The sequence below is a fragment of the Pongo abelii genome, chromosome 7, assembly GCF_028885655.2.
Source record: "Pongo abelii isolate AG06213 chromosome 7, NHGRI_mPonAbe1-v2.0_pri, whole genome shotgun sequence".
Taxonomy (NCBI): Eukaryota; Metazoa; Chordata; class Mammalia; order Primates; family Hominidae; genus Pongo; species Pongo abelii.
In genome coordinates, this window is record NC_071992.2 from 148,996,725 (window position 1) to 149,011,825 (window position 15,101).

Below are 15,101 nucleotides of genomic sequence, written 5' to 3' on the forward strand. Positions count from 1 at the left end.
CCCTATGTAAATTTTTGCTTCTGAAAGACACCAAATTAAAACAGTGTTTTACAGTCTGTTTCTAAAAATTTAATGCCTACGGCAACTGTGGGACCCTCAAGGTTGCCCTCAAGGAAGAAGAGCAACAACCTGCCATAATCAAATTCCAAAACTAGACTGGGTTTCTACTGAATCCTACTCATGTCCCCGTGTGTATCTAGTTTACCTTTGCATACTGGATACTTAATTTGAAATATATATATATACACACACACACAGCACACATACATACATATGCATGTATGTTTGTAATATATATAATTTGAGCCTGCCTCTTCTAGAAAGGATTTTCACTGGGTTTGCCAGGCATGTGTGGGTGTTACTTATCCGAGACAACCTTCACTCAAGCTCAAGTCCAAGTTAGATAGTGTGAAGACAGGCTGTGAGGCCTTCTGATAATTGGTTTACATCTTATTCACCTTACTAAGAGGTTACAATCCTTCAGAATCACACCCCAAAGTGAGAGCGATTTATTAGAGTCCCCTTTTTGGCAGGCTCTGGACATTAGTTGTTTTCTTCCCACCTGTGTGGTCACTGAAGGATTCTTTTTGTTCAGAGGACAGTGGCTATTCACTATCTTGGTAGGTATTGGTACTATTAAGATGTTTTTAAAATATGTAGTCCATCTTCTTAAGTTCTCAGTGTGATTGTTGTTCCTTATGACTTAGTTGGCCATTAGCAGATGACAGAGCTCTAGAGGTATTATGAGAAGATGGTAGTATGTAGGAAGGAGTACAAATAGAGAAGAACAGAGGTCTCAGAATTGAATTATTGCACACACCAACTTGCAGAAGCCTAGGTATGAGAAACAACCAGCAGTGAAGCACCTGGTGGCAAAGGACTCCAGCAGACAGAAGTATCTGGTGGCAGAGTGAAAGCCATGTATTGAAAGCCCAGTGAGCAAGGATTTAAATATGGAGGAACTGCATAAGGGGTAAAAAGCCTACTAAAAAATTAAATAAGAGGAGGACAAGGGATGATCACTAGGTTTAGTAATCTGGAGGTTATTGGAGACATCAAAGACAGACGTTTTAGTGGGGGGTGGGGGTGTGGGGAGGAGATAATGCCTAATTGGAGTTGATTTGAGAGATAATGAGAAAAGATTTGAAACAGCAAATAGAGGCGTCTTTTTAAAAAGTTTTGCAATGAAGTGGACCAGGGCGGTAAATAGAGGGGGATGTTTTTATTTTGTTCTGTCTTTGTTTTTTAAGAGGGGAGACCTTTCAGAATGTTTTCTAATGTAAGATACAGAGAGGTGACATTCAAAGAAAAAATATAGAGAGCAGAGAACTGCCAAAGGCGGGGGCGGAGTGGGGAGTCTTTTAAAAGCAAGTGGAAATAGGATCCAATACACATCTAGAGGGATTGCATACACCACGGACAGTTCATTCATAGAATTAGGAAGGAAGGAAAGCCAGGTTGCACAAGGGGATATAAATGCAGGTAGGTAGGTTGGTAGCCATTATGGTTAAAGTTTGTGGAAATTATCTTTTGAGGCTTCCACTTTTTTCAGTTAGAAATTTCAGGAATGAGCTTCAGTTGGAAGTTTTATAAATGAGCTGAGAATGAGAAATAAAAGAGCAGAAGTATGGATGAAACAAGAAAACCTAGCAAGATGCCCAGGCAACACTATAGACCCACTTGACAATCAGAGAATAAAAGTGCATTTGTGTTGGGTATATCACAAGTATATTTGAGCAGAGAAAAAGTGGAATGTGTGCAACTAATAAAGAGAAGGTTGGTTTGAGATTGTGTTTTTTAGAAGTATGGTCTGTATTATTGACCTTAATATGTGATCTTCACTTCTTATGCTCAGTATAAACCGAATTAAGCAAGATATTCACCCACTGAAGTGGTAAATATATTTCGCTGTTCAGTTCACATGGCAACTTTCTTAATCTCAGTTAATTATTCTGAAGAAACACCCAAAGGAAATCATGAAGCATATTCTTGGAGTGTTCCTGTAACTTGTCATTTAAGAATTGAGATGGCAGTTTAATTTAATGACTTGATGCAAGTGAACAAGCCTCTCAGTGCATGCAAAATTCCAGTTAAATTTTAAGTTGGACTGTGGTAAAATCATATGCTAGATATCCTCCGGATGATGATGAAAAGATTATGTACATAGAACTTAGTTTGATTACACATTTTAAGGAACTTGGAATGAAGGCTAGACATAAACTCTTAGAAAATCTGATGAGGAATAACCCCAACCAAAATAGAAACTAAAATCATACATATAATATCTATAAATAAACTTAGGACACGTGTAGCAACTATAGACAGAAAACTACCAACAAAGAAAACCTTCTAATGGACACAAAATAAGAGTAATAATGGAGAGACACATTATTGAATATCCAATTCTGATAATGTAAATACATCAATTCATTCCTACTACCATCTATAAATTCAATGCAATCTTAATTATAAAATACTAGCTAGTAGCAATTGATATCATTTAATAATATGCATTACTAGCAATGAATAATATTAACAGTAAACATTAATGTAGTGTGTATTATGTCCCAAGCACTGTCCTAGGTACTTTATTTATATTCATTTGCAGAATCCTCAAAACAACCTTTTGAGGTCTGAATTACTACTGATATTTTATGAATGATGAATCTGAGGCACAGAGAGATGAATAATTTGCCAAGGTCACACAGTTGCTGAGTGAAATATCAGAATTTAATTCAAGTTCTCTGGCTCCAGAGCCCATTCCCTTAATCATTTCTTCCCACTGCCTCTAAATCCATGGCAATAAAAATTCCCATGGTCTTTTCAGAGGCGGAATTTCAGAAACTCATTTTAAAGTTAACCCAGAATAATACATATGGAAAAATAATCAGGAAATAGTTGAGAGGGAGAGTAGTTTAGGGGAGATGCCTGTTCTAAATATTAAAATGTATTTTAAAGATACATTTAAGGTATTCACTCATTCAACAAAAATTTATTGAAGACGTACTCTTTGGCAGGATCTGTTCTAGGTGCCATTGACGAGGACAGACAACATTCCCTGTTCTCAGGAAGCTTAATTTCTTGTTGGGGAAAACAGAAAAAGAAATAAACAATTAAATATTTAGACTGTACAGCAGGAACAGGAGATTTAGAATACAGCAGGAACAGGGGATACAGAATGCTGAGATTGGGAGGAGATGTTTTGTAAATAAGGGTATCAGGAAGGACCTCAGTGATATAATGACACTTGAGCAGCAACCTGAGAGAGATCAGAAAGCAAATTATGAGGACATCTAGGGGAAGGACATTCTGGCAGAAAGAACAGCAAGTGCAAGAGCCCTGAAGTAGAAAGATGCTTGTCATGTTCGTGAAATAGCAAGGAAGCCAATGTGGCCGCAATGACTAGGAAGGAAGTGGTAGAAGATGATGTCAGGGAGATAATGGGGTGGGGGGAACAGTTTATCAGAGGACTCTGCATTTAACTCTGAATAAAATGGGAAGAGTGACTTGGTCTGATTTACATATACAGTCATATACAATAGTGGTCCCATAAGATTATAATGGATCTGAAAAACTCCTATTGCCTACTGACACTGTAACTACCTTAATGTTGTAGAACAATGAATTACTCGCATGTTTGTGGTGGTCCTGGCATAAACAAACCTCCTGCACTGCCAGTTGTATAAAAGTATAGCATATGCAATTATGTCCAGTACATAATACTTAATAGTGAGGATAAATGACTATGTTACTGGTTTATATGTTTAATTGTACTATACTTTTTATCATTATATTAGAGTGTGCTCCCTCTACTTATATGTAAAAAAATAATGTTGTCCCTGAAGACCTTCCCATGGGACAAGATGTGGAGGCAGAAGACAGTGATACTGATGATCCTGACCCTGTGTAGGCCTAGGATAATATGTGTGTTTGAGTCTTTAACAAAAAGTTTTAAAAAGTAAACAAATAAAATATTAAACAATTTTTATTTTTCGAGACAGGGTCTTGCTCTGTCATCAAGGCTGGCGTGCAGTGGCACAATCAACGCAGCCTCGATGTAGCCTCTGGACCTCCTAGGCTCAATGTAGCCTCTACCTCCCAGGTTCAAGCCATCCTTCTGCCTTAGCCTCCTGAGTAGCTGGGACTAGAGGCATGAAATCATAGAAATTGTAGAAATCGTAGAAATTGGGCTTCACTATGTTGCCCAGGCTGGTCTCAAGCTTCTGGGCTCCTGCCCCAACCTTCCAAAGCGCTGGGATTACAGGCATGAGCCATTGTATCTGGCCAAATATTTTTAGAAGTAGAAAAAAGCATATAGAATATGAGTATAAAGAAAGGAAATATTTTTGTATAGCTGTATAATGTATTTGTGTTTTAAGCTAAGTGTTATTATAAGAGTCAAAACTTAGAAAAAAACTACAAAGCTTATGAAGTAAAAATGTTACAGTAAGCTAATTTATTGTTGAAGAAAGAAACACTTTAAAAAATAAATTTAGTGTAGCCTAAGGGTACAGTGTTTTGAAGCCACAGTAGTGTATAGTCATCCTGGACCTTCCCATTCACTCACCTCTCACTCACTGACTCACCCAGAGCAACTTCCAGTCCTGCAGCCTCCGTTCCTGGTAAGTGCTCTAGGCAGGAGTACCATTTTTTATGATTCCCCCGTTGCTGGTTGCTATCTTTATGAGATGGCCAGAGTACACCTCTTCTACTACTTCACTTGCCACTTCTAGCCTAGACAGTGACCCTTGTTAAAACAGTAGAGGAAGTACAGTGACAGCTGACTTTCTGGGAAATGTGATACCTACAAGGTAAGATATAAAGATGGCAAACGGAGACAAAAGTCCTGGCTGTATACTAGGGACTGTGATATTTGTGTATTACAGCAATCTGTAGTATGCCATCGACCCAGTGGTGAGTGTTGGGAAGCACCTAGGATTGCAGAGCTAGCACAAAGTGAAACTTCTGGGAACAAGGGGCTGAGCTGGGAACATCCACTGACATGGCAGCAACACAAAACATAGCCATGACCCACATGACAGGAAAAAGACAAACATGAAACTGGCCTATTGGTCAATACCCAGAGTGTATAGATCCAGCCTCATTTAGGAGTAAGAAAAGAGGAAAATATTAATTTGGCATCATGAAAAAATGCTGACTAACCACTGTTTTGTTCTCTATCTCTGTATATTTGAATTTATTTTTAATATTCCATATATAAATGACATCAAGCAATATTTCTATTTCTGTGTCTAGCTTAATTCACTTGGCATAATATCCAGGTTCATTCATGTTGTGGCAAATGGCAAAATCTCACTCTCTTTAGGGCTAAATGATATTTTATCATATTAAACGGTCACACACACACATACACACACATATCACAGTTTCTTCATCAACTTGTCTGATGATGGACAAATGTTGATTCTTACAGTATGTTTCATAACTCCAAGAATTTCCCTCAGTAATTATAATGCAGGTCAGACTCACACAATTCCACAGTAAGTTCGTAAGTCCAGACTAATGCAGAATAGCTCCATAGGTTAAACTTTGGTACTTAAAATGTTTCAATCAATAATAATTAGAAAGATGTTAACTTTCAGAAATATACATTTTTAATATTAAGTATAAATGAAATTAGAATTTTTTTAACTTTTGGTGGTTTTTAAGATCCTTGCAAATAACTACTTATGGATGAAAAAGACGACAAATTTTCAGCAAGAAATTATTCCCCAAAGTTTGTTTTTACTATCTACCTTTTAAAAGGAATAATGATAGAAAATGAAGAACTCATACATCAATATTACTTTAACATAGTAGTCGAAAATCTTAAAAAATATATCCCTCCAGGGAAAATATTATTCATAATTTATTAATGAGGAAAATAGAACTATTCCTAGTCCATATATATATATAAATTATTTCATCTCCAATCAAGCACTTCTAAAATGCTTTTTCCTCAATAAGCCATTTCTTATTATTTTCATGTGTTTTTGATATGAAAAATTTAGACAGATTAAAAACATAAAGGAAAAGGGGAAAAGAATGCTGCAGTTGTTTAAGACTCATAAACAGTGACAGTAGAGCTTTTCTCATCAATTGCTTGGCACCCTGCAAAAGACACACAAATCATCTGTCTTGATTTCCCTTTAGGAATTAGCAGAGTCTCTATTTAATCTTTGGCTTTCCAGTTAGAAGTTTCACACAGACACAAAAACAACAGGCTGCTAATCATAGTGTTATACAAATGTCTATATCAAAGTACTGAGGTAATTAACTTATCTTTTAGATTTCCCTATAGAATATTCTGGTTACTATAGAAGCATTTCTTTAATTTGTTGTAGTCATCAAGAACAATACAATTCTTACAGTTGTGTTTGTTATTTTATTACTTGACAACAAATTGTATTTGCTGTTTTATTGCCTCTGAGTAAAAATACATAATGGATTACCTATAATGAATCCGTTGGAAATTGGCTACAGGAAACACAGAATTATTAAATTATTACAGAAATCTTTTTGGTTAATCAAGTTTGTACTCTTCATAGCTGACATTCCCTCATTCTACTCTTTTTCCTCATCAGCAGAACCCAATTTTGACTGGTTTATCTACTCTTCACCTTTGAAATCTAAATGACTTGGGCAAAGTCGACCCTACCCCTAGCTTATGGGATGAGGTATGATTAATAGAAACCAATCAAAATACTCCTTGGTGTCTGTGGGGAACTGGTTCCAGGACATCCCTTGGACACCAAAATCTTCAGATGCTCAAGTCTCCAATAAAAAATGGCATAGTATTTGTATATAAACCACACACATCTGTACACTTTAAATCGCCTCCAGATTACTTACAACACCTAATACAATGTAAATGTTATGTAAGTAGTTATTATACTGTATTGTCTCGGGAACCAAGAAAAAAAAAAGCCTGTACATGTTCAGTACAGACACACTTCTTTTCCTGAATATTCTTGATCCCTGGTTGGTTGAATCCATGGATGCTGAACCCATGGAAGGCTGATTGCACTACCATCTTTTTGGCTAGAGATTAGTTTTAATGGTTCAGGATCATGCTAATCAAGACTTGGTGGGCTCTTCAGCTAAACTGACCTAATGAGTCCAGAGGAACTTCTGTTTCATTGTGATGGGAGAGATTCTCTGTGTTTCTTTCTCTGATCCTCTGTCTTTTTATCTCATGCAAGATACGAACATGAAAGTATGCTGCCCAAGTCACTGCTAGTGCACATCTTATGGAAGAAAACCAGTCTGAGGACAGAGTTGACATATCAGAAAGATCCTGACCCAATGTTCCTGGACTCCCTACTCCCCACCTTCTCCTATCTTGATACAAGAAATGAACCATTTATTTATGATAAAAAGCCAGTTTTATTTGGGGTTTCTGCAGCTTACAGCAGGAAATATCCCAACTCATTCATATGGCCTGTAATGATGAATCCAAGTTCTTTCTGTGGACAAATTAATTTTTTTAAGTTTAATTTCCTTAAGTTCTTTCAGGAAAGGATAAACCACCTTAGGCCCCAAACACATCCCAGTCTGAGTTCTTTGTTCTCACAAACTTTTGTTCTCCTACCTCAGCTGCTGTGAGATTTCCTGGTGCTCCCAACTAAAACGTACTTTAATCAGAAGTCATCATTAGTCCTGACAGGTCAAGTTCCTTCAGGAACCCTCATGACATGACCTACCTTGGGCATGCAGATGACCAAATGACCTGTTGTCTGAGATCTTTTAGCAGAACTACTATCAGGTTTCACTTCTGCAGGAAGGACAAGCTGAAATGGCTGAAAATAAGTAGAAAGTATCATTAAGAGCAAGGACGTTACATGAGAGGGTTACTACAAGGGGCATTTTCATTACAAATTCAAGATACACCATTCAATTAAGAAATGTGCTTAAGCTTATTAAAAATATTTATATGAGCTATGCTTTCTATGCACAAACTATTTTACCTATTTTAACAAGTAGTCGAAAGAACAGTTATCAATCACAAACAGTGACATGCTCATGGGTTCATGTATGACTAAAAAGTAATTTATAGAGAAAACCTTGTCAAAAAACCATCAACATATTTCCACTTAAAAATCTTTAAGCTAATCTTCAAGCCCATATTAGCCCAAATTAGCAAAAAAATGGTATTTTAGAAATAATAAAATCATAGTTGTTATGAATGAAATCATTGACCACTTAGAATGGGTGTACAATTTAATTTCATGCATAGGCTCCCACACATATGATATGTTATTAGTTTTGAAAAAAGTGTAATACAATAGACACTGGTTTAAAATATTAATGGTATCCAACTACAAATGGTCAGCAGCCATTCCTACCTTATACCACTCCCATGATACAAAAACATGCACTAAAAAATAACACTCTGTTTGGTTTCCCTTTTTCTATTTTGTTTTGTTTTATTTTTGTTTATTTATTTATTTATTTATTTATTTATGTATTTATGTATTTATTTTTGAGTCAGAGTCTTACTCCAGCAGCCCAGGCTGGAGTGCAATGGGGTGATCTTGACTTACTGCAACCTCCGCCTCCCAGGTTCAAGCAACTCTCCTGCTTCAGTCTCCCGAGGAGCTGGGATTACGGGCATGAGCCACCATGCCTGGCTAATTTTGTAGTTTTAGTAAAGACAGGGTTTCACCATGTTGGCCAGACTGGTCTCCAGCTCCTGACCTCAGGTGATCCGCCCACCTTGGCCTCCCAAAGTGCTGGCATTACAGGCATGAGCCACTGCGCCCGGGCCCTTTTTCTATTTTAATAATACTTAAAAAAATTTGAGGCACCACAGCTTAGTTCAAAGCTTAGCTTTTGAAATTGTAATAGTCTACAGGGTTCTACTTACCTTTCCTTTGATCATTACTCGCACATAAGTTGGTTGCACATCAACATCGATTAAAGAGGTATCCATATACCTTCAAAATTAAACACACAAAATCTTATAATTTAAAAAAATATCAAGTTTGAATAAGTGCAAATACAAATTCACACTTACAGGACCATTTTAAATGAAGGACATTTAAAATATCCATGCAAAATGGGTCTTTAAAAAATTAGTTTTAAATTAATCCCCAGACCAAAGGAAATTCAATATATCAGCAATTTCATTTTTAGACCCACAAGTACACTTGGCATTGATTGCCCCTAACCCAAAAATATCTGAGGTCTGAAACACCAGAGGTTTGCAAAAAACAGCTTGCCATGCTCTTTCATGAATATTTTATTTTAAGCCCCTAAGACTTGAATAGCCAGGAATGCTGATTCTACTCTGCTTGAGGCCTGCAACCACCAGCTCCTGCTTCCTTGGCGGCTCTGGATCCCCTGCAGCTGTTCTGCAGCTGCCCTGATACTATCTCTCCTGGAAGACTAGCTTGCTTCTCCCCTCAAAGGCACATCCTGCTGAATAAGCAAACCCTTCTGTTTATGGCAGTGACCCCAAGATCAGGTGGCAATTATTCTCCTCCACTCATGAGCAAATTAAAGATTTAGATTTCATATCACTCATTAAAATCAGAAGCTTAGCCAAATAATTATGTTCACATACTTCAAAATACTAATTGTGAACATTAAAAACTGCAGAGCTGTGTTAAAAATCACAAATGTTAAGGCAGGTAAGCTAATACAAGGGTTATAGGCATAGGTTTGGAGTCACACAGGCTTGTGGGGAACTGGCTCTATGCCTTCCTGCTTTATTACATGGGACTACATTCCTTAACCTCTCTAGGCCTCAGTTTCCTCTTCTGTAAAATGGGGATACTACTAACATCTAGCCCTAAGATTGTTAGGAAGGAACATGTATAATGCCCAGTACATAGCTAGTGTTAATAAGGCATTATTATATGCCATTTAAAAACAATTTTTATAATAATGATAGAGATGAGGTTTTCTACAGCTTCACATGTGATATCTACACTTAATGGATTATGTAGTATTTTCCATGCTTGGGCCCCCTAAAATGTTCATCTGTCCTTACCTACATGGCCTTTCTCTGCCAGAAATAATCATCTGACAGTTCTTTGCAGAACAAGCTACTTCTTATCTTTCAATTATCATTGCTCGTGTCTCCCCCTTTCCCTGACCACTCCCCACACAGCATTATTCCATCCCTGAACACTGTCCCTCTCCTTGACAGTAGCCTTCTTCCTTTATAACTCACCAGATGTCTATTTATTGTCTGTCGCCCTCCCCCACAGGGCTCTAAGTGATAGGAGATCATGACCGGATTTAGAACATGCCAGTTACAGTCTCCCCAAGCCTGGCACATAGTAGATATTCTATAGATGCTTGTTGAATAAAGGCAGGAAGCAGGCATGAATGAATGAATTTAACTTTCAAGTAGACACCCATGTGCCCATAAAGATAACCAGGAATTATAGCATAATTCATTTAGACAGAATCATGGGAATGAAAGAGTTTTACTACATAGACTGGAGAAATATTACCACCCCTTCAAATGCACATGCATGGGAATGAGGAATGTTTCCATTTGAGGACTGAACAGGAAGCAGCCAACAGAGCTGAAAAAGAAAGGGTTATACATTCATTAAACACCAGACATGGGGCCTAAAAATGGAAAGGACTTACAAGGATGAAACAGTAATTTGTCTGAAAAACAGTAGAAATGGCAGGTTGGGAAGCTGGAGGAGCAGAAGATATGAAGCTAGCTGGAGAAGAGCTGGGATCTTTGTAAAGGCAGATGACCTGGCAGCAAGCAGCAGAAGAATTGACAGGAATTCTGTGGAGAGGCACACAGCTGATCTGAGACAGCTCGGTGTGGAGATGAAGGGACCACACTGAGGCTAGCCCTGGTTCACAAGAGCCAAGGTGGAAACAACCCAAATGCCCACCATCTGGTGAACGGATAAACAAAATGTGGTATATCTATGCAATGGAATAGTATTTGGCCATAAAAAGCAAGGAAATTCTGACACGTGCAACAACATGGATGAGGCTTGAAGACATTACGGTAAGCGAAAGAAGCCAGACACAAAGGCCACATGTTGCATGGTTCCATTAATATGAAATATCCCAAATAGGCAAATCTAGAGAGACAGAAAACAGATTAGTGGTTGCCATGAAGAGAGACACTGGGCAGTGACTGCTTAAGGACCATGGGGTTTCCTTCTGGGGTGATAAACATTTTCTGGAACTAGGCAATGGTAATGGTTGTACAATATTGTGAATTTATTAAATGCCATGGTGTTGTCCATTTTGAAATTGTTGAAATGGTCGATTTTTAGTTACGTGTATTTTACCACAATCAAAACAGCAAAGTTGGTTGAAGTCCTGAGGGCTGATGTTCTGGCTCCTTCAGTCCCTGTTTACTTTGACAAGACTCACTATTGGAAAATTTACCCCCTCTTGGGTAATAATCCCTCCTACCTCCCAGGGTTACTGAGAGATTAAATAAAATGGGGCACATCAAAAGCCATTAAAAAGAGAAAGGCATTTATTATAACTCATGCATGTCAGTGTCATACTCCCATTATCAGTATTTGTTCATTCATTCATTCTTGTATTTATTGAGCACCTAACAGGTGCCAGGTATTGTTTTAGGTGTGGAGATGTAGAGAGGAAAGAACAAACAAAACAAGCTTCCTGCTCTGACCACAAACTTTTAAGAATACAAGTAAATTTACACTTTGCCAGCAGGAAGTCAAAAAGTAGAAAGAGTGGAAGGAAGTGCTGGGCAGGGGTAGGTACTGCTTTATGTCAGATGGTGGGGCAGAGAGGCCCCTCTAATGAGGTGACATCTGAGCAAAGGCCTGAAGGACACAAGGCAGCAAGCCACAAGGACACCGAGGGTGATACAGGCAGAGGGAAGCACAGGCAAGCAGCCTCTGAGATGGTGCCAGGAGACACTGAGGTCATCAGAAGGATGTAACAGCACAGTGAACCAGGGCCTAAAATCTTCAGGGAATGAGGCAGAGTGACCTGCTGCCTTTAGATGCTTCCACAAAGAAGAGAAGAAGGTGATACAGGCTGAAGGTTTGAGTGTCAAAGCCATGGAGTTTTAGGGAGGAGAAAAGGACAATAGTTTGGGTGTGGTGATGAGGGCAGGCAGGAGGTCTGTGCAATTCCTACCCACGGGTGAGAAAACAGGCAGGATGTGAGAGGGCAGCAGGGAAGAAGGGTCCACTGGTGACAGTGGCTGCTAGGTGTTCCCCCAGGCCTCTGAGATGGGACTGAGGGAGGGGAGCCGACCACCTGATACCTACTACTATAGGAAGGCATTTTAGACAAAAACAGAGGACTATGCCAGTAAAGAGCAGAGTGGGGTCCTTGTAGTATCAGTATCAGAAAACAGCATAGGTCTGAGAATTATTTAAAGTCTGCCTTACATATTCCTGAGTTCATATCCATGAAATTGTGGCTTTATTTACCTTTCCTTTCATTTTCATGCTTTTAAAAAGTATAGTAACTTCTCTGTCTTAACAAATAAGCTTCATTTAACTATAGGTCTAAGTCAATTCCATTTCAATTTTTTCGAACTAAAAAATTACTACTGAGAATGAAAACAGACAGAAATGTCATTAAATAAATACGTAGAAAATGTCTTTACCTATAGACAGCAAGGTCCAGGATGATCTGCTTTTCATTATCTTTCAAAGAGAAGTCAATTCTAACAATAACACATTTGGGGGAAAAAAAAGAGATGTCTTTAGGATACTGTATAGATAATCCCATCACAAATTCAGAAGCAAATTAGATAATAATTCTATAGTAATATCCAATGACAACTTATTTTAGTGGTTGGACAATAAAATATCAATGGTAATTTTAAAATTTCAGCAAAACCTACAACATATTAATAAATTATTTGTGTTTACAGTGTTTAAATGTGAGAATCTTAAGGTAAATTACATACAAAAAATTAGCTTTGGTGCAGAAATAGAGACATCTGGTGGCTAAAGTTTTCTTTTCTATCTCATATGAGTTTGCCAGAAGCAAACTAAAACATTGGAATTATTTATGGAGAACTAAAGGTTGCTTTTGCCTCCCCTTCATCCTGCATTCTTTTTTTTTTTTGTGTCTCAGATTAATTAATTTATTTTATTTTTTTATTTTTTATTTTTTATTATTATACTTTAAGTTTTAGGGTACATGTGCACAATGTGCAGGTTAGTTACATATGTATACATGTGTCATGCTGGTGCGCTGCACCCATTAACTCGTCATTTAGCATTAGGTATATCTCCTAATGCTATCCCTCCACCCTCCCCCCATCCCACAACAGTCCCCGGAGTGTGATGTTCCGCTTCCTGTGTCCATGTGTTCTCATTGTTCAGTTCCCACCTATGAGTGAGAACATGCGGTGTTTGGTTTTTTGACCTTGTGATAGTTTACTGAGAATGATGATTTCCAATTTCATCCATGTCCCTACAAAGGACATGAACTCATCATTTTTTATGGCTGCATAGTATTCCATGGTGTATATGTGTCACATTTTCTTAATCCAGTCTATCATTGTTGGACATTTGGGTTGGTTCCAAGTCTTTGCTATTGTGAATAGTGCCGCAGTAGACATACGTGTGCATGTGTCTTTATAGCAGCATGATTTATAGTCCTTTGGGTATATACCCAGTAATGGGATGACTGGGTCAAATGGAATTTCTAGTTCTAGATCCCTGAGGAATCGCCACACTGTCTTCCATGATGGTTGAACTAGTTTACAGTCCCACCAACAGTGTAAAAGTGTTCCTATTTCTCCACATCCTCTCCAGCACCTGTTGTTTCCTGACTTTTTAATGATTCCCATTCTAACTGGTGTGAGATGGTATCTCATTGTGGTTTTGATTTGCATTTCTCTGATGGCCAGTGATGATGAGCATTTTTTCATGTGTCTGTTGGCTGCATAAATGTCTTCTTTTGAGAAGTGTCTGTTCATGTCCTTCGCCCACTTTTTGATGGGGTTGTTTGTTTTTTTCTTGTAAATTTGTTGGAGTTCATTGTAGATTCTGGATATTAGCCCTTTGTCAGATGAGTAGGTTGCGAAAATTTTCTCCCATTTTATAGGTTTCCTGTTCACTCTGATGGTAGTTTCTTTTGCTGTGCAGAAGCCCTTTAGTTTAATTAGATCCCATTTGTCAATTTTGGCTTTTGTTGCCATTGCTTTTGGTGTTTTAGGCATGAAGTCCTTGCCCATGCCTAGGTCCTGAATGGTAATGCCTAGGTTTTCTACTAGGGATTTTATGGTTTCAAAGCATTCCCTTTGAAAACTGGCACAAGACAGGGATGCCCTATCTCACCACTCCTATTCAACATAGTGTTGGAAGTTCTGGCCAGGGCAATTATCCTGCATTCTATTCCTTAAGTTTTAAAGAGTCCTGTCTTCCTTCTTTTTTCTTGCTATCTTTTTTCTTCTCCTTTCATCGCTGACCTTTCCATTGCCCTGAAAAAGGCTGAGACACTGCTCATTATCTATTACCTCTGTTTTATAGATGAAGAAACAGAGGTTCAAAGAGGTTGGCATAGCTGAATTATAATAAATGCCTTTACACTTTGTCTGCACGAGCCTGGCTAGGCAGGATTTCAAAGCTCCACCATCTTTCAACTGTACCCCGAGGCTGAGTCCTAGGTCTAGCTTCCGCACTGAACAACATACTATCAGAATTGCTTGGTCAATTTTCTTTTGAACATTTCACTTATTGTATTACTCTATAAAATATACAACTCAACAATATTAAAGAACATAAGCTAAACTGTTTAGGAAAATGTGAAGTTAGTGATAGATTTGGCTGTTCGCCCCATTTCTGCTTGTGGCAGGCACTGTCTCATTGCTTTCAATAGTCCAGGCCTGTGAGACTTCTTCAGTGTCTCAAATGACCCATGTGTTTGTAGAACCTCATCTCAGGAGCCTTTTTATGTGCTCCTGCTCTGCCTCGATTGCTTATTACTTGTAAGGTAATTTCAGAGAAGTTTCCTATGGCAGAGATTGCTATTTAGTTGCTATCTGCTTCCCCTTTATTCCTAGTGACAGGAACCATGGTTTTAACTAGGTGCATGGCTATGTACAATAAAGGTTGCATTCTCTGGCCTCCCTTGCAGGTAGGTGAGGTCATGTGAGGGACAGTCGTTGT

General features: G+C 38.2%; 1 protein-coding gene across 3 annotated transcripts in view; it reads right to left on the reverse strand.

Moving 5' to 3' along the window:
- Positions 1 to 15,101, reverse strand: part of DNAAF11 (dynein axonemal assembly factor 11) — a 111,234-nt gene that overhangs the window by 32,617 nt on the left and 63,516 nt on the right. Inside the window, exons 8-10 of one of the 3 annotated variants that reach the window (XM_024251100.3) lie at positions 12,584 to 12,643; positions 8,867 to 8,936; positions 7,704 to 7,799 (exon numbers count right to left, since the gene is read on the reverse strand). In XM_024251100.3, coding sequence (XP_024106868.1) covers positions 7,704 to 7,799; positions 8,867 to 8,936; positions 12,584 to 12,643 — 226 coding nt within the window. Of the gene's footprint in view, positions 1 to 7,699; positions 7,800 to 8,866; positions 8,937 to 12,583; positions 12,644 to 15,101 lie in introns of all 3 variants that reach the window. The other 2 variants (XM_054518830.2, XM_024251101.3) reach the window with 2 other exon arrangements.